Below are 19,823 nucleotides of genomic sequence, written 5' to 3' on the forward strand. Positions count from 1 at the left end.
GTCTTGGACCAGCTCGAGCCCCATAGCAATGGATTATGACCTTGTGGCGTTAAATGTACATGCACCTTCTAACACTGTGTACACATTGTGTGCTGCGTTCAGTTGCTGCATGGAGTCCATATATAGAGAGCAAAACACCAGGCTTTGATACTAATGCAGATGATTCCTGGAAGACCATTTGGAATAATGGAGAATTTTGATATAAATGCACGACTGATAGGTAGCAAGAAGATCAGGTCTCAACATTGTCTTTGATATTTTCATTCTCAACTCCCTGTAACAACTTTCTGTATGTCCCTTGTACAGTTCAACCCTGATCTGGTACTCGTCTGCTGTGGTTTTGATGCTGCAGTTGGTGACCCTAAGGTGAACTTATTCTCTGTGTTCCTGTTTTCTCATAAACAGGCCTGTTTAAAATATATTATCTGTAACTGTGACCTGTGTGGCAAAACAAGTAACAAGTCCTGCAGAGAGATGCTCTCTGTGTTTGTGGCTGGCCATGTGAGTAATCAAAGATTATATGTTCAACAATCTTGTCCCTGTAACTTTACAGTTGACGTTACCCAGAATAGTGCATGTACATCATCAGAGCCTGCTGCATCTTCCATTCACAGTCGTGTTTCACATCTGCACTTTCGTAAACAGTGCCTTTTTTAATGCACAAAGGGCAGGCTTGCCATTTTTACTAGTTTGGCCTGCCATTACTAAACACAACTGAAGGGAGAGTAGTTTTATGGCCAGGTAAGGTGCTTTCGCGACACTTAGAACTGAGAACGAAGTTAAAAACAAGGGATTGAAAGGGTTATTGTAGCAGCCAGTCCTGTAGTTGTCAGAGGGTAGAGGTCCATCTGCAAGATAAGGAAAGGAGGTCCATTAAGGACTTTAACAGGAATCTTCAAACAGTTCACTGGATCTCCTTTTGATATTTTTGTTCAGGCTATCACAAAAGCAGAGATATATAAATATTGAGATACCATTGTACAAATTAAAAAAAAATTATTTTGTGTTTCTTCTACACGTGCTCCTGTTTTCAGGGTGAGATGCGAATTACTCCTGTTGGCTATGCTCATCTCACCCATGCCCTAATGGGACTTGCCAATGGGAAAGTTGTGCTTGCCCTGGAGGTGAGTTTAACTCGTCCAAAGTTTAATAATTGGAAATACGGAGAACTTGGCTGCACGTCACAAAATTCATAATAGGCAGGATGGCTTTAATAAATCTAGAGCAGTTTTTATAGACCACCGTAAGTTTTTTGTCCACCCGCAAACTGTATCTCTAGATCTGTTGTCTAGCAAGAATCGCAGCTTTTGAAAAGGATGTGGGGAATCCTATGAAAAGGTCTAGAACTTTGTTGGAGATCCAGGCCACCTTCAAATCAAGCTCAGAGAGCATTAATACGAAGGATATCAACCATATCCATGACTTGGTCATTTGCTAATCTCAAGGGAATAAATAAAAATGTTAGATTCTGGAATTATTGACCAAGATTCCCAAGCATTCAGCATTCATATATTCTACTTTACTAGTTTAGTGTATGTATCTTGAATGATTTTCTACGTCACGTTATTTTCTCTTCATATAATTGTATTTCCCTAACAAATTTGACTGTAATACAAATTGGATCTTACAGGGAGGCTATAATTTCAAGATGAGTGGGGAGTGTGCTGCCATGTGCACACGGACACTGCTCGGGGATCCCTGTCCACTACTGCCACCAAGCACTGAACCGAATGAAAGGTAAGGCGGAGGCTGTCAAAATGAGACAAGAGTTTGACCAGACTGAGGTACAGTTTCTGCGTTGTCCAAAGAAGAGCATTTTGGTCACAAAATAGATTGGTGGATTTAATATTCAGCGAAAGCAGTCAGGATAACCTTACCTATTGATTTGATTCAACTTCATCATTTGCTGGTCAGAAATGTTAGTTTGCTGAGCATTCTTGATTCATCAGTTACTGATTTATTCTCTGAGACGCCATTACAGCTTTGTGTATGGTGCTATACTCATTGTTCAACTTTATGCACTCGCACATTTTACAAAGTCACTGCACTGTGTTGGACAAGGAGGTACACTGTATGTGACGTGCATTCACCACATGTAGCTGATTTCACGAAACTTTACACTAAGGCGTAACATCACTTTTGCCATGTTTTATTGCACACATTGTGCAACAAATTAAGAGAGATTTCACAAAGTGTATAGGCTGCATAAGACCACTACTTACGCAACAAGTTATGACGTAACTCATGCAATCATATTAGGTGACACATGTTGTGCCAACAAGGCGAAAAATGAATTATTTGACTAATTCCTGCTCTGTTAGGGCTCATCATTGCTGAACTTAATTAGGCTTATATGGAAAGTTACAGCTTTGTTTAAAAAGATAATCAAAAATTTTCATGGCTTTGAGATTTTCTGTCCAGTTCCTATGAAGAAAAGATGAAAACTTCTCAGAATAGTAGGCAGAGGAAGACGACTATTTTGTGACTGACCATCCTCGTGAAATAAATTTTAATATAATTAAAAGATTGCATGGCTAAGCAACTTTTCATGACATTGAAAGTAAGTACATGTATATTGCGCAGTTACGGCACAAATTTGTGGCGCATAATTACTCCACGTTTCATGAAATCGGCTGCAGGCCATAAGTGAGATGCAACCGCAGTAATAGCTTCTAACTCCAGTCACCAATTTAGTTTAAAGCTTGAGCAAATAGTTGTCGATTTCAAAAGTGCAACCCACTTCTTGTTCTTTTATACAGGACCTTGGGTCTCTTAGCGTTTACCTTTTTCATTTGCTCTTTTGAATTTTAGTGCTGTTGAAACCATACTGGCGGTGATTAAGAACATCAAACCTTATTGGCAGTGTTTTCACTACCAAGGTAATAACATGAACTCACCATTTTTCACCTTTTTTACTCTAGGCTTGCATGGAAGACCAACATTACTGATGTAAAAGATATGTGCGTACTAGTGTTTTTTTTTCTTTGGCCTCTTATGAACTTTCCATTCTTTTGCCACTTTCACTTGCATACCTTTTCAGGCATTCTCTGTGGCACCAGAAAGTTTGGGCCAACTGTGCAAGCCTCACAGTATGCAAGACGATACTTTTGATTTGTCCACATAATAAAATACTATTGGAGGAAGACAAAACAAATGGTGAAGATCATCAATCTGTGATGTAATTTCAAAAGTTTTGATCTGGTTTTTAATTTCATTTATATTCGCAGTGGTTTTTAGTAAACAGACACATGACAAAGTAGTTCACTCTGTGTCAAAACAGGCATTCAGAGCTATGACTACAATGTGTCTTTTGTCATCATGTGCCTATGCGACTGTAACCAGTGACAGCTTAGACCTAGCTCTAGAAAAGATTCCCGCCATAGCTTATTTTCATAATGATGAGCTCTGTTTGCTGTTTGTATCCTTAAGACTCATTTTATGGGTTCACAGTAAACAGTGAAGAAATAATATGAAACTGGACGAGGGTGAAAACAAATTACTCATCGTCTGAGAAAGGGGAATTGTCTCCTTTCAGTTGCTCCTGAAAATGTCCAGAGTGAAGTTGTATCCAGCACCAGTTCAGATAAGCCTGCTCAAGCAGTAGTAGCTGGCCAATCAGATGAAAGAGTTGCTGAACTTGGAGCGGAGCTTGCTGATTTGACCATCCAATCAGCAGAGAAGGCAGCTGAAAAGGCGGTGGAGCCAGAAGAGATTGACAGTTTGATTGACAGGCTGATATCAGAAGTTGTCCTGACTGTTGCCAAACACAGGTTTGCATGTATTCAGTCAGCTAAAATCTGTCAGTTTTCTTCCATTGACACACATGGATAGAATTATAAATATATGTAAAATTAGAATTCCTTGAAAAGCGTCAAATTTCTCAACCCTTGTTTTTTTTCTATTGTTCGTTTCAAGGACTTGTCTGGTTTATGACCCAGAGATGATGCAACATAGAACAGTTTTGTAAGTGCAATTTTACTAAGCTGCAACCCTTAACACGAATGAATGGCAATATATACATACATGTTTATTAGTACTTTAGACACATTTCATTTTTCAAGGGAAGCTACTATAATGCAATTAAATTATGCTTTTGCATTCAAGTAACCATCCGGAGAGACCCGAGAGGATTGCCCGCATCTTCTCCAAGCATGAGAAGATGGGACTTGTCCGGAGGTGTCTGCGATTGGAGGTAACAGAGAAAATTTCTGAGTTAGGGAGCGAACCAGAAGGGGGCGCGGGGGTTTTGCGTGGTAAACCTCAAAGTTTTTTGAGGTTCGGCTGCGTAATGGCTCTTTAATATTCATGCATAATCCTTGAGCTGCAGGTCAACTTCACATGCATGAATGGTTGCAGGATGAAGCTTTCGGCGCAGGGAACAACAAAGCTACAGGAGTCAATGATGGATGGTGGCTGCTATTAGGGATTATAAGATTAAAGGATTATAGGAGTTTACTCGTTTTGGGAAGGCAGATATCTAATTACATGTAGGATTACTAGGAGATTATGTTGAGGCTTAAATTACTCTTTTGTCCGTGAGTAGGGGTCGTCTGCGTGGCGGTTAATCAAAAGTGTTCCTGTACCGAGGCTGCCTGATGTGCGCTGACCTGTGGATAATGAGCTCATTATAGTACGATGAGAGAAACCTCAAAAAACCCAGCAGCCTTGCGAGGTTTACCGCGCAAAACCTCCGGACCCCTTCTGGATAGCTCCCTTACCACAGTCCTAAACAGTTCATCAGAGCCCACAAATTAAAACTGTGAAGAAATCTGAGCTGGAAAAAACACACAGGTTGTCAACTGGTTGATGTCTGTAAACTGACGCCATTACATCACATAGTACCCTTTGGAAAGTCGTTAATTGTTGGAACATGGGAAGGTATTTTTATCAGTGCTGAACTCTCTTAACAAATCTATCTCAGTGCTGAATTAAGATTGGAAGACCACAATCCACACTGTTGTGATCAGGGTGAAAATCTTTGGAAAGCAGTACAGCGTGGATGGAAAAAGACAAGAAATATGGAACTCCAGCCCGATTTGGGGATGCCCAGTGTTGTCCTCAGTTGTAAGTTTTGCCATCTGAGGACATTGATAATGGACTTGTTCTGACTTTGATGAAGAGTGATGTCATGCATGATTCATTGCCATAGGTTCACAAACTTTGATAAATGCACATTTCCTAATATTATACATGTGCTTCATGAATGAACTGCACGTAGTCCACAGCAAAACCCCAGATAGAAAATACACAGAAAAATGCAAATTGTTTAAAAAATACATCTAGTGTAATTGTTTTGAAAGAAATGTAGGCCATTTGCACTATGCAACCTCCTTCAACTTTGATAAAACATCCAAAGTCAAAAATAACAGCAGAAAGTCCTGACCTTGTGGTCTGACACTTTCTTTTCATTTTGCATCTTCCTTTCATTTTGCATTTTTTTTTGGCATGATTTTTTCAGTCAAGGCGAGCAACAACAGAAGAGCTGCATTGGTGCCACAGGTAGGCCGATATTAAAAAAATGTCCGCAAATATGAGTTAAAACCATTGAGTTAGTTCCGGTTATCACATTCCACTGAATGCCATGTCACACTTGTCAAAAAATCGTAATTAGGTTTACATGATAAATCTTTAAACTAAACTACAGATTTCTTGAGTACTGTGGAAATCAGGACCAAAGATAATGTTGAAAACTTTGGCTCGACGCAAAAATAGGACATTCTAGAAACTTCCAGGGAACTCACACTATCAGTTTTGACAGACAACCCTTAACACTGCACATGCTTTTCAATGGCACACCCTCCTCCCCGCCCTTTTCACCTGTTATTTTCTCTTTGAAGTGCTGAGTACATAGAGAGACTGCAGGCTATGAAGGAGAACACCCCACGAGAGCTCTGCAAGATGCAAGATGACTTCAATTCCATCTATCTCCATCAGGTACGACAGTTCTGAATTGTACACAGCAAGAGTGGGTGGGTCTAAGCAAAGATCAGAGAAAATATCACATTCGGCTTCTACCGGTAGCTAGAGTAGGAACACATAGCTACTTTCACCCTAATAAAAGAATAAGAATTTACCCACGGATAAGCAATGAATTTGGCTAAACTAATACTAAGAACTCTAAAATCTAAACTCAGAATTTTATGACTTGACAGGCTGCCATAATTGGGCTTTTAATAATCACTTACCATATGTGTCCTGTTGTGGTCATGTCTGAATTTTCTAAGGTAAATTAAGCATCCCAGCTTTTATTTCTGTACCTGGCAAGAAAGTGCTGTACCACAAAGTTGAAGTTTACTAGTGATTTTTTTTTCTTTCAGAAAGTGTGACTTGCATGCATCAGAGAAAAAGAGTTATATGTTTATTACTTGTAATACAGAAAGTGGAAATTTTAATTTCAAGGAATGGAAATCTTTTAAAAATTCTGTAAAAACTAATTTCAAGGAGCAAATAAAAAATATGCATGTTTAGATTTGAGGGTCGTCTCTGAGTGGAAGCCATAACTTGGAAGAAAAAAAGCACTAGGTCAGAAGGCTTTTCTGTTTTGCTCAAAATGATGCTGTACAGCCAGCACCTTTGGCACTAAGGGCATTCATTTTTCCCTCATCAGAGTTCCTTTGACAGTGCCTCGCTTGCTGCGGGCTCTACACTGAACGTGGTAGATGCAGTGCTGTCCAATGAGGTAATAAACACACAGGCTTTATGTCTGGCCTTATGACTTGTAATTTTAGTCACTGGAGTTACGAAGAAAATAAATTTAAGGAGTGTCTTGTTATCAGTAAGTTCCATGGAGTATTGCCAACCGTTAGGACATACATGTAAGGAATGATAACATTCATGAATGTAGCATCTTTCAGCATGGAGCCCCTTTAGTAGTTCTCCGTATTTCTAAATATTCAAGACAGTTTCTCTGATCTTTCTTTGTAGGCTTGCAATGGTGTAGCCATAGTCAGGTGAGTTAGTTTTCAGTGAGTCACTTTTGTGCCTGCAAGGTAGGCCACGCGGTTTACTTCAATCAAAATGCGCCAGTCGATAGTTGGTAGCCCTTCTTGTTTTTGAGAAAAATTCCAATTTACAGTCTGTCGCCATTTTCATTTTCACAGGTGAAATTGATATCTTGCCTTGTAATGGATACATGTAAACTGAAAAACTTTAGTTCTGGATGAGAGATCTTTTGCTCTTGGGTTTTTACCCACAGACCTCCGGGCCACCATGCAGAAGTCCACACGGCCATGGGGTTCTGCTTCTTTAACACCGTGGCGCTAGCAGCGCACTACGCCCGACACAAGTATGGGCTGAAGAGGTAAGATTAACAAAATTCGTTACCATTAGCAGCAGTTCAGGATATGGCGCTACCCAACGCTTATCCCGAGGTCTGTGTATGGCTTCAGGGTTGACATGTATGATACTTGACTGGTTACCGATTTGAAAATGACACATGTCCAGTATTAAGGTGAGGGGGCCTGGTAGGGGATTCAGTAGTGAAGTGTCATACAAGGACATGATGATGTACTTGTAGAGTCATGCATGATTGCAGTGTAAAGAGCCGTATGATATCAAACTTTTCTCACATTGCATAAAATGTGCTTCCCTCGATTTGGGGCCCACCAAAGGGGGTTTGTGCATTGTTCTTACTGTACATTTCTGCCAAGTAGTGAGAGTATGGTACTGTAGGCAATCCTGTTAACTTTTCCTTTGCCCATCTCGTCTAGGTGGTTGTTAATGACATTACTTAATAATTTAAAACGGTACAACATCGGCCACTTTCTGCATCGATGTATTAACCTTGACCTAGTGTGTGAAAATTATGGTGTTATGGGATGGCTCAAGACTGATACAAAGTTGACCTTGAAACAGACACGCAATTAAGCATTTCTTAACTTTCTCTTTATGCATTTTTGGCATCGCAGTATTGCAGTTGACCTAAGGACATGCACACCTGTTTTAGAGTACAGAGGAACGTCGCTATACCAAACATAGCTACACTGAACATCATCCTTGGCTCCCTATAATTTGTGCACAAAACCTACCGAACGTTATGCAGTTGCTGTTTGTAATTCCCGGATGTCAACTTGACAAAACAGTTGGTGTTATTTATGTTGGAGAGTGACAAGTGGCCATTATTTCCCAAGAATTAGAAGGGAAAGCCACTAGCTGTTGAAGAGTTAATTGTATTTAACTAGCTGAGAAACTGGGTAGATGTAATAACATGTGTCATTGGTCGGCACTTGTTCAAAGTTGTCTTCTAGTAACGGCCAGGGCACACAGGGTTAATCTGCCAATGGAATTGAATGGACACTGGTTTAGTGACTCTGCATTCGAGTGCAGAAGAAAACTCCACGTGCACCCAGGCATTGCACTAACAATAGTCTAAAGAGGGCGCCGCTGATAAACAAGCCACTGAGATTTGCCACTGCAGCAGAGATTAGTTCTGACTTGTGGCTTTGATTTTTGAGTTTGATGACAGCGGCCTCTTTCCAAAAAGGTTCAAATGGCCAAAATAGCTTTACAATCTTCCAGTTTGGTTGGTTACAGTGCTTGAGTACACATCTATGCTTTTGTAGAGACCATGGACAGATTAGCTTGAGATGTCCGTTGTGTACCAGAGGCACAGTCTCTCATTGTTTATTGGACCCCCTTTTTTTAAGTAAGCCTACTTCTGTTTAGTGTACAGTGAGTGCACTGATGTGGGGTGTGACATGGAACAGCAGTTGGGAAACTACCTGTTGCATAATCTTTCCTGGAAGCCACATGGGCCTAGTGCATGAGGAGTTGGAGTCTTTGTCCTCAGCTGAGTCATTCTGACTCTACATTTTGAAGAGTGAACATCGACTGCAACACCTCAACTCACTAGCGTCCATGTGCTGTTCCTTTTCTTACAGAGTGAAACTCTTTTAATGTACACCTTTGGTGTAACACTTTGTGTTACCCGGGGTGCAACATTTGGCGACCACGAAGGGACAGGTGTGTTAAAAAAAAACAAAAAAAAGGGGGGGGTGTCCAATAAACAATGAGAGACTGTGCCTCTGGTACACAACGGACATCTCAAGCTAATCTGTCCATGGTCTCTACACTTTTATCGCTTTTCTGCTGCATATTCCGAAGCCTCCCAAGCTCGCCATGGGAAACATAAAGATTGTGACCCTTGCCCATAAGCAAGAACTCAAGAGAATTGATGGTGGAAACAACAATGTGGACACTAACTTGACTTCAGTTTAAAGTCCATCAGTCTCAAGGACGTATGCTACATGATCGCGGAAGCATGGAAAGCAGTCAAGCCAAAATTCATTCAAGACGTCTGGAAGAATACACTCTGCACTCCAGTTCAAGGCAATGATAGCGCAGAAAATGATGATGATGATGATGGACCCCTCACACAGCTGGTTCGGCAGCTTGGAAACCAATAAAACTTGGAAGGGATGGGTGACCCGGCAGTTATTGTTGCATGAGAAGCCTGATGACAATTTGCTAATGGATGCTGAGATGGAATGGAGTGACGACGAGATCGTGCTGGCTGTGACAGGAGGGCCCATTCCAGCGGCAGATCTGATCACTGAGGATGACAGCGATGACGAACCAGAGCCTCCTTCACTTGCTACTGAGGCCCTGGCAAGTTGGGTCTTGTTCTGCACTTCCTGGAATCTCAGGAAAACATTGATTCCATAACAATCATCGACGCGCAGCACGTCAAGGATGTCATCAGACGGAGGCGAGATGAGGCGATGAAGCAGAAGAAGCTGACAGACTTTATCAAGATGTGAGCAGCCTCCATCAACTTCAAACCAAACATTTTTTTCAGAACCAACACATGTTCAAAAAAGAGGTAGATCCTGTGCAACTGCGCTGAGCCCCAATCCCCTCCCTCAAACAAGGATAAAAAATAAATAAAACACAAGCATCTCCTTCTCCCTTCCCTTCATCATGTTGTCATTTATTATCCATGTATGCATTTTATTGTTTTTACAAGTACAGTTCATTTTAAAACATAAAAGGCTGAACAAAGATTAAATATGACTTTTAGGATGAATTTGAAACCAATTTTGTAACTTAATGTTTAGTAAAAAAAAACCAAAAATAACAGATATATGTTTTTAGAAAACTTAAACGTGAGTGCAATGGCAAAATATCAGGAAAACAATGAAGCATAGTATCACAAGAGGGCTCATCTCAGACGAGAGAACGCTTTTCAGAGGGGCAATGAAACGTTGGCAATTAATCTCGCTATACCAAATGTCCGCTGTACCAAACATTTAGCGTGGACCCCGTTGTGTTCATTATAGCGGCGTTCCACTGTACTTGGTAGCGGTACACAATAGACGAATCATATTGGCAACTCCTAAACTTGAATAGCCTTTGGCCCTGGTACTCAATTTCAGAAAGGTACATGTAGTTTGACACCACTAAATATAATTACAAAAAATTAATTAATTTCTACCCACAAGTCCAAACACACGACAGAGGTTTGGATTTTAAAAAGGATGTCCGAAAAACTTACTTTGTACGAATGCGTTCAACACCATGGTGTTTTTAGTTAACTTTTCTTTATGCACACTTGTGAATCTTGCAACATGTATGTCTGACATAGTCTAACAGTCCACTTATGGTGTGATTTTTCTCATTTGCATGTATTCTAAAGGTTGTTGGTCATTGGTGCACCAAAGTACTTATAGGGTCTGATGTTTTTACATCATGGTTGTGTTTTTCCTATGATGAGTGGCTGCGAAAACTATGGCTGTCCAACAGTAAAAAAAAGTAAAAGAGTAATTTACAAAATGTTCAAAATCCCACACAGCCGTCAGAACACCAGGAAATAATACATATACTACTAAGAAATAAATGAAAATACAACCCTCTTTAAAGTTAATGGGAAAAATACCTTTTGAAGGAATTTGAGGTAAAATTGAAAACTTACCAAAGGATGACTTTTTTGAAAACTTTGGCTGCCCATAGAAGTTATAATAGTGGTCTATACAAAAGAGTAGGCTGGACATGTGTTATTTTATTCGAGTTGATATCGTGTGGTTACTGTACTGTAGCCCAGCTGACAAGTACACGTACATGTACACATGCATGTAATTGGCAGAAGTCTTGAAAACTCGTCTGTGAAAAATACCAGTGCCACCTACACAGATTTGATTTTCATTTTATGTCCAGCACCATGTCTGATTATAATGGCCATGGCTTGACTTAAAGTGTAAAGCTTGTGCAGTCAGATGCAACTAGCTGTTATCTACAGCAATAAGTCAGATAAGACTTGAAGGTTTTCATAGTGAAAGAAACTAGATGAGTAAAATGATTGCGATTGCACCATGTATCGATCTCTTTCTTGAGTATGCGTGGTTCTGAGAAGAACCAGGGAATAACTTGACGTTTCGAACAGTGTACTCTGTCCGTCCTGCAGTTTCCTGAAGACAAACAGAGTACACTGTTCGAACGTTGAATTATTCCCCGGTCCTTCTCAGAACCACACATACTCAACAAAGATGGACAGCGTAAACTGTTCGAAACATCAAGTTATTCCCCGGTTCTTCTCAGAACCACACATATTCAAGAAAGAGATTGATACATGGTGCAACCGCAATCATTTTACTCAACCGAAAGTCAGTCAAGATATATTTATATCAGGGAAGGAAGTGCAACTTTCTTGCATGTCTTGCAACAAGCTAGTTTCCACCTGTGAGTTAAACTACATCACTGCCCTGCCTCAGGCAGATGGAACAAACAGACGGAACACAATCAGATTTCTTGTCAGTCCTGTGATGGGTTTGTGGTAATTCATATAAGTGATGCTCAGATGACTTCATTGATGCGTGGACTTCAGGGTTGGCAAACATTTAATACTGCGTAAAATTGATTAAGGTTGTAATGCCCTTGCTCGTAAATCTTGCAAAGAGTAAATCATTGTGAACACTCAGGTTTACCCATATATATTCAGCATATTTTTCCAGTTTGCCTAGTGCCAGTCTTCTGTTTGTAATGGAGTAGAAAGAGAAGTATATTTGTCTTTTGAGTGGTATTCTCCAATAATCCTGGCACCAGTATTTCGTTTGTGATGTGGTAGAAAGCAAAATATTTTTCGCTCTCCAGTAGTATTCTTCTACAATACCTAGCACCAGTATTCATGAATACGCTGTGATAACTGAAATCAGTATAGTTCTGGGTCATTCTGGATGATTCTGGGTATATTATTAGTGACAAAATTGCAATCATTTGGTTTTTCTATTTGGCTAGAATTGGTCTGCTTTGGCTTTCGATTTGATGTGAGTTTTTTTAACAACAGCAAAATGGGGGGAATTTCTCCCAATCAGGGTATTCATGGCAATAATCTGAGAATGTGTGAACCCACCTTAATACACCTGTGAAATTTGGTGCGTGAAGAAAAGTCCTGGTTAAAATGTCTGTTGTTGTTGATTCCCCCCCCCCCAACTCTCAGGGTTCTTATTCTTGACTGGGATGTTCACCATGGCAATGGTACTCAGCATGTCTTTGAGTCGGACCCCGGCGTTCTATACATATCCCTGCACCGCTACGAGAATGGACTTTTCTTCCCTTGTAGTCCTGATGGAGCCCCAGATGTGACAGGCCTGGGCGAGGCGAAAGGATACAATGTCAATATTGCTTGGAACGTGGTACGTTGACAGAATGAAAATCATGGTTTCAGAAAAATGTGTAATTTATGCTTTCAGGAATACTGAGTTTATAAGGTGTTGACTTTGAAATGTATGATTAAATGCTGTGTCCATGAATGTGCAATGTCTACAAACCAGTGTTTTTTACTTCGCATCCTTGTAAGCTCATTTCTGGCATTGCTTTGTTTGACATGACACATGTACGTGCACATTTAGTGCATAGTGTCGCTGATATACATGTATATGTTCAGTGAACTAACCTAACACAAAAATATAACCAGGGAGCAGGTAGACATATACCCAGTTTGGTTCAACCTCCAGGTTTCCTGATTATTTGTATTAAGGTACGTGTATTATTGTGTTTTAATCACTGACATAGTCTCGTTGGCGAGACATGCTCAGTGCTTTCAAAGAGCTGGTGAGGAAAACTTCACAAAATTTGCTAGTGTGATTGCAGTTTCTGTTTTATTCAAAATGGAAAGGGGATAGTGGATGGGTGGGTCGTAATCCCCCCCAAGGACATCCAACAGAAGCCTCTGATGTGATGCTCTGCCCATTGGAATTGAGTGCCATTGTGTTAAACAGCTTATACCATGAAAATAACATTGGTGCCTATTGTCCAGACTGCAGTGTTTGCTCAAGTAATTGCCACTCAGAGATGGATCTAGTTTTCATAATATTGTAAAATGGTGGGGATGTCACTGAAGTGTCCCACAGGGGATCCAGGAGCCCCTCTTGCTCGTCAGGAAAATGTAATGCTCTATGTATGATGATGCTGTCTCCTACAGTACATTTAATGTAAATTTGAGAATAAATTGAGCAACTCGGTGTGAATTTGAACCCATACATTTATTTCAAACACTGAAGCTGAGCTGAACCTTTTGGTTGTCATGGTAACCCCTGCAATCCCCCCTCCATTTGTTCCCGCATCTGTTCAAAGACGGGGATCATGCGAGTTACATTTATATTTCATGTCCACACAATGAGTTGGAAGTCACCAGAGCCACATTTGCTTGTGCTGTGGAGTGAAATGCCCTGAAAATAATTTTGCATATTACCCAAATTATAGGAACACTCCACATATTCACTCCCATAATGTCCATTTCATGCAGTATACCAAACTGAGTAATGCATCAATACAAAGAGCTCAGCTTGCTCTTGCTAATGCAAACTGAATGAAATTACTTAAGCAAAAAAAATGGCCAGAAGACTCATGTTGTGGATCTGGTCGCATGCAGGAGGATGCAGCTCTGAAACTGCAGGGGAGAGAAAGCCTTGAGAGCCTCAGAGACAAAGTAATGACACCTTTTGGCCAGCGCTAGAAAACAAGTGTATGTAATTGTCATTGTTCTCTCTCACAGGACTCTATGGGAGATGCAGAATATCTTGCTGCTTTCACGCAAATTGTTATGCCCATTGCATATGAGGTAGGTATAGTCATAATACAGATCCATGCGTAAATTATGCATTAGAGGCATTTTTCTAAAAATAGTACAAAGTTCTGGAGAATTACCGGTACATGTGTCTGATATGGTAACATCTTTAATTTGTTGGTTTTTGTATGAATTCACCCGGTGCAATGTTCCAGACTGGCATCTGTTAATTTGAGTGTTTTCAAACGTCACTGATCTTTTGACCACCAAAACCTTTTTTGTTTGGTGTGAAATTGTTCGGTAATTCCTTTCTTGTCCTTGAATGAATGTGCTTGCCCCTATTATTATATTTTGTTCTGATAACAGGAATGTTTACAGTGGACTTTTAGAAACTGTCTTTTGTTTGCTGCAAGCACCCAGAGAAATGAGTGTTATGTTATTAGATTTTCTTTCTTTTTCTTTAAATTGCAGCTTCATATGAGTGTTATTTTTTTTTGATAAGGGCACCTTTTTTACATTCTGTGGCTCTCCTATCTTTTTTCAATTGAGGGAAAGTCAGTCGGTCAAAAAAACCAAATTCCATGCAATATCCATATAGATGACTGAATAAACCAGGCAAAGTGTGCTATGTGTTCTTGTCACTTGTTTTTGCAAGAAAAATACTACCTTGACTAATCAAGTCAATTTTGAATGAATGCTGTAGCCTTTAGTCAAGGCCTTCCCGGCTGTGTTTATGTGTAACTGCAAAGCGGCTTGACCGGAGACCTCGTGCACGAGTTGCGCAGCCACGAGGCCTTTTCCAACTTGTCAGGAATTTCTTATGTTTTCTTTATGTTTTGGATTTGACGTTGAGGTAGCAAAAATCCCAACCAGTCATAAGGGAGGGGGTCAGCACACATTAGTCTATTTATGAAGATTGTCGGCGGCCGTGAGTGAAGATCAGTTGTCTGAGCAGTATTTGAACAGCTCTGTAGAATATGCTGTTGGAAATCTTCGCCCTGCCGAGTTTAAACCGTTGCAGTGTTAGGCTTTTGAAGCATCTGTACGCGGGCGTGATGTTTTCGTGTCTACCCACGGGATATGCTAAGAGCTCCATATTTCAAGCACTGCCGTTTTGCTTTGACCATTCAGCCTTGATGAACTGGTACATGTACTTGCTTGTGTTGCTCCAATGTCAGCACCATCCCCCACCAACAAGCATCGTAGTTGTCATCTCACTGCTTGTTGCCGTCATGAAAAACCAGATGGAAAAATGGCGTAAGCTTTGGAATTGATGCTGTTTACTTCAGAGACTCATCTACTTCTACAATTTACATGAAATTTATGAATAATGCATTTCAGAATGTCTATGGATAATTCACCACAAAAACTTCAAAATCAAGTTGGAAACGGCCTCATGGCTGCGCCACTCGCCTGGTTTCCTGTCCAGTCGCTTTGCAGTTACACGCACACAGGCACGAAGGCCTTGAAAAAAGGCTATGAATGCGGCTGCGGTACCATGCTTTTTTTAACGTCCAAACACAACTCGTTTGAGTCTTTATTAAGACACTGTACATGTGTGCAGTGTGTCAGTAAATGGGTCATTCCATGAAGTTACGCAAAATTTGTGACGATGTCCTTGTTACATGGGTAACTTTTACCACCTATCATGACCTGTACGGTAGGTCATTAATCTGTAAAAATAACACACACCTCTGTAATCAGCCTTTCAAGATGTATAACAATGGCAATTTGGAATCCACTTGCAGGGAAATAGCTGTTGATTTTTACGGGACCCATGTAACAATTGACACCGTCACAAATTGTGCCCCAACCTCATGGAATGATCCACTTGTATGTTTTTGTTTTCCTTGTGGTGCTCCCTACTTACTTGTAATTGTATGTGGTGCAATGGGTGCTGTAAGATACCTCTCTGCCTGGTATTGTTGATGTGACATGGATTTCAACTGTCGCTGTGTTTGGTCCAAATCGTATCGCACATTTACATTTTCAGGGCTTTTTTTGTACAGGTCATCACACCCTAATTTTCTTTTAAAGGCAAAGTCCGATTGTGACCCATATAAAGATTGCGGTATGAATCTTTTTGGCTTCATAGGTGTCAAACTTTAAAAACCAAGAGGAAATCATAGAAAACAAATCGATCTTTAAAGGGTTTCACCCACAATGAGGAGAATTTTTGCTATTTAAATTTTGGTGGGGTTAAGAAAACCAAATGTCTTTTAAGTGTTGTCAGATTAGCATTTGTTGTGAAGTTCAGACTTTTGGCTGATGAGGCTTATTTTTCTCAATGCAGAAATGATCTTTCTCACTTCAAAAGTCTTACTTCCTGAGGGGGATATACAGTAGCATTTTAGAGACAAACTGCATAACTGCTGTTTTGATCTTGGGTTGGCATAATTAAAATGCCAATTTATGTTTCAAACGTTAACAAGGCTTAGCATATAAACCTCAATGCCATGTTTTTCTTACTTGTAAAAATTGATTCATAGCAAATGCAAATTTAGTAGGTGTCTGTTATACTACAGTCCAAACTATTGCAAATTTGTTAGAGCGTTCGTCTTCTCAGAACACATTTTCATCCTCCTGATGTCTGAATTGGCCTCAGAAGCAAATATGTTTCTGTCAGCTATAAATTCTGATTTTTTGTGATGAAGGCAGGCTTTGGGGAATAACAATGGCCAACCCCTCAGGAATCCCCACCCCTATTATTTTGAGGGAGGACTTTTTATTTCCCACCTGAAGTGTGTAGAAAGCCAAAAATGTAACCTCACCCAACAGGGAGGCCGTAAAGTGTTACAACAAAAGATTCCCGATTTTTTTGCCCCCTCCCTGGAAAGGAGTTTTTTGGTTCCCCGGAAAATTTGGCCCAGGATCAGCCCTTGTGATGTAACAGAAAGGACGCTTCCATAGAGGGACCTGGTTCTGAGCTTTAGCCTCATGCAAAATTATCAAATTATCAAACAGGTTAAGCAAATTATTACAAATGCGAGTAGACGTTTGTATATCTTAAGTCGATTAAGAAAGAATGGTGTCGGTGTTGATGACGTGTTGTAGTTTTATAAGATGTACATTCGACCATTTCTTGAGTTTGGAGCAACGTTTGGTCCTCATCTATAACCATGGTTTAATCCACCAACATTGAAAGGGTTCAGAGACAAGCGCTTCAGATAATAGATTATCCAAGTACCCTAGCATATTCCGAGCTTTTAAGTAAGTTCTCCATACAAAAACTTGCTTCTAGGCGTAATCAGTTGACTTTGTATCTCAGGACTGCTTTCATCAACTGTGATAGACATTTTCACTGCCTTACCAGCAACAAGTTAAATCTGGACGAAACCTTAGACACAGTTATTACAAATTCCCCGGTGCTGAACACAAAGATATAAGCAATCATCAGTCCCTTCTATGGTAAAGTTGTTGAGTGGTTGTGTTAATAATTTGTGATTGTCTTTTATTGATGTTTTGCTGTTGATATTTGTTGGTGGTTGAGTGAAAATTTTAGCTTTTAAGATAGAAATGTAATTATGATATTTTTATTTCGAAAACGGTTACTTTAATGTTTTTAATACTTTCTTTTTAAATTTTTGTGTAAATCAAATATTTGTAGTCTTCTGACTTGCTGTTTGGTGTTTTTTAAACAAATAAACCTTATGTCAGTCAGTCAATCAATCAAAGTGTAATTTTGTGACTATTTCCCAACAGTTTTGCCCTGAATTGGTGCTGGTGTCAGCTGGTTTTGATGCAGCATATGGGGATCCGTTGGTAAGATGTCACTTCTAACATTCAGCGACCTCAATATTAACATTTTGCTCTTTACCCTCCAACCCTCAAAGGAAGGCTTTTTCTGTGTCTGATTCTGTTGTGACAGATGCGTTTAATGTTCTTGAACATTTGTGCTGCTCCTGGTGCATGTGGTTTGCTTTTGGAGCCCACAGTGCATGCATCCTCACGTCCCAAGCATGGCTTTGCATTCTAATTCAGCCAGGGTAACTTCTCTAAGTGGGTTTCACACTCAACTGCTCAAAAAATGGCATCTCAAAGTGGCCTTTATGGGCTAAATATCATGCTTTACTCCTCTCGTTGCTTTAATATTAAGTGGGGATACTTTCAGTGTAGTGGCCCTTAACTCCCTCGGCATGTTCCTCTTGAAGTCTCTTAAAACCTGCCGAGAAGCATTTATGTGCAGCAGACCAGTGATGCAATATTTGTTCTCAGTATGGATGCATTAGGACCTCGGGAAAGGAATGGTTGCTTGAATTAAATGGATGGAGAAAAGCCAAAATGCATGTTGGATTTTGGCAAATGTATTGTGTTTAGGGAGATACATGTGAACTTTCACAAGTTGTTTTCCATCTGTTTTGCTTGAATGTTGAATGATTTTTCTTCTCTCCATCACTTCTGTTTTGTCTTGTTTAATGTAATAATTTTTTTTTATTAATAAACATAATACTAAAGATGAACCACTAGCACATATGTCATTCTGTAATTAATGAATAAAGAACCAAAAGTAGGACACACAGGCCAAGATTTTAAACTGTTTTGTTTTCCTGCCTTGTATTTGCTGTAGGTTCCCTTACACATGAACTTGTCACAAATAAAAGAGAAGTCAATTTTCATATCGTGACAAATCCAAATGGCATACACAACAATGGTATTCACCAGTACTGTGCATTGTGTGGGGTACATAAAAATCTTTAAACCACATTAGTTCTATCTCAGGTACTCCCTTGCTATTCATTCACAACAAGCCTTTAAGAGGTGTACACGTACACCCCTGGGTGGAGACACAAATGGGAGAATAGACCTCTGGACTGATGGATCAAGGGCTTTCTCGGGCTCATTAGGAAAGTGCACATGTAAGAGTGACTGTCATCAACGCACAGGCCTATCTTCCAAGGTCACAACACATGCCTCTTCTCTGGGTTCAAACCCCCAACTCCAAGAAGAAAAGAAAAATTTCAAAATTGACACTGTGGTTAAGGAAAGTATGAACAGGTCTACATTTCGCATATTGCATTCTGCCCCTGAGAAAGACTATACACATACCTTACTTATTCAACATTCATTAGGCTGTATCAGTATCCTTGAAATTTAATGGAAAATGTTGGTCACGTGAATTCAAGTGTATCCTTCGATTTTCTAACTCAAGGTCTGTCCGACTTTCAGCCACATCTGTGTGGCATGTGTAGTAAAGCTGATGTTATCTGTTATTGATAGGGAGGGTACAAGGTAACTCCTGCAGGCTACGCCCATATGACCCACATGCTGAGCAGCCTTGCTAATGGGAGAATGGTTGTTGCTCTAGAGGTAAGAAACAATTGGCATCTTTCTTCACTGGTGCCATGAGCATCTCTCATTTTGTGTTGTCACGGTCATCAATTTGATTATCTGCATCATTGTCCTCAGGTGTCATCATATTGGGTGTCACCCTTGTCATCTTTTACCATATTCATATCACTTTAACACCACTGTCATTATCATATTAAGGTCCAGTCACCCTTGGCTGTTTAATAATAATGTAGTGATTCCTGGACAACTTCCGTTCTCAAAATTATTATCGAATTATGGTCATAAAAGGATTTTGTGAATGGAACTGAAATAAAATGAAGTTGTCATCTGGTACCTGATCTAAACATTGCAAGTTGCTTGAGAAAACTGTAGCGAGACACTGAGTATTGAAACACTGTGGACATGTCTTTCATCTCCTCACATTCTCCATCAATTTTATCAGAAAACCAGTGCACGCCTCACTGTTACATGTATCAGTATTATTTCTCAAAATACTCTCAAGCATTCCTAAAATGTGCCCATGGTTATAACATAA

General features: G+C 40.0%; 1 protein-coding gene across 4 annotated transcripts in view; it reads left to right on the top strand.

Annotated features, from left to right (window-relative positions):
- The window catches only part of hdac6 (histone deacetylase 6), a 68,153-nt gene that overhangs the window by 13,628 nt on the left and 34,702 nt on the right, over positions 1-19,823 (top strand). For all 4 annotated transcript variants that reach the window (XR_015425068.1, XM_087136128.1, XM_087136129.1 and 1 more), the window contains exons 14-29: positions 307-366; positions 1,035-1,124; positions 1,631-1,737; positions 2,812-2,879; positions 3,536-3,770; positions 3,916-3,963; positions 4,105-4,192; positions 5,459-5,499; positions 5,838-5,934; positions 6,608-6,679; positions 6,925-6,950; positions 7,196-7,300; positions 12,431-12,626; positions 13,988-14,053; positions 17,702-17,761; positions 19,217-19,306. Coding sequence is in view for 3 of the 4 variants with exons in the window: in XM_087136128.1 (XP_086992254.1) it covers positions 307-366; positions 1,035-1,124; positions 1,631-1,737; positions 2,812-2,879; positions 3,536-3,770; positions 3,916-3,963; positions 4,105-4,192; positions 5,459-5,499; positions 5,838-5,934; positions 6,608-6,679; positions 6,925-6,950; positions 7,196-7,300; positions 12,431-12,626; positions 13,988-14,053; positions 17,702-17,761; positions 19,217-19,306 (1,449 nt within the window). In the remaining variant the exon portion in view is untranslated. The remainder of the gene's footprint in view (positions 1-306; positions 367-1,034; positions 1,125-1,630; positions 1,738-2,811; positions 2,880-3,535; positions 3,771-3,915; positions 3,964-4,104; positions 4,193-5,458; positions 5,500-5,837; positions 5,935-6,607; positions 6,680-6,924; positions 6,951-7,195; positions 7,301-12,430; positions 12,627-13,987; positions 14,054-17,701; positions 17,762-19,216; positions 19,307-19,823) is intronic.

The sequence above is a fragment of the Acanthaster planci genome, linkage group LG04 (assembly GCF_054643075.1).
Source record: "Acanthaster planci isolate LZ-2023a linkage group LG04, COTS_SCS, whole genome shotgun sequence".
NCBI lineage: Eukaryota > Metazoa > Echinodermata > Asteroidea > Valvatida > Acanthasteridae > Acanthaster > Acanthaster planci.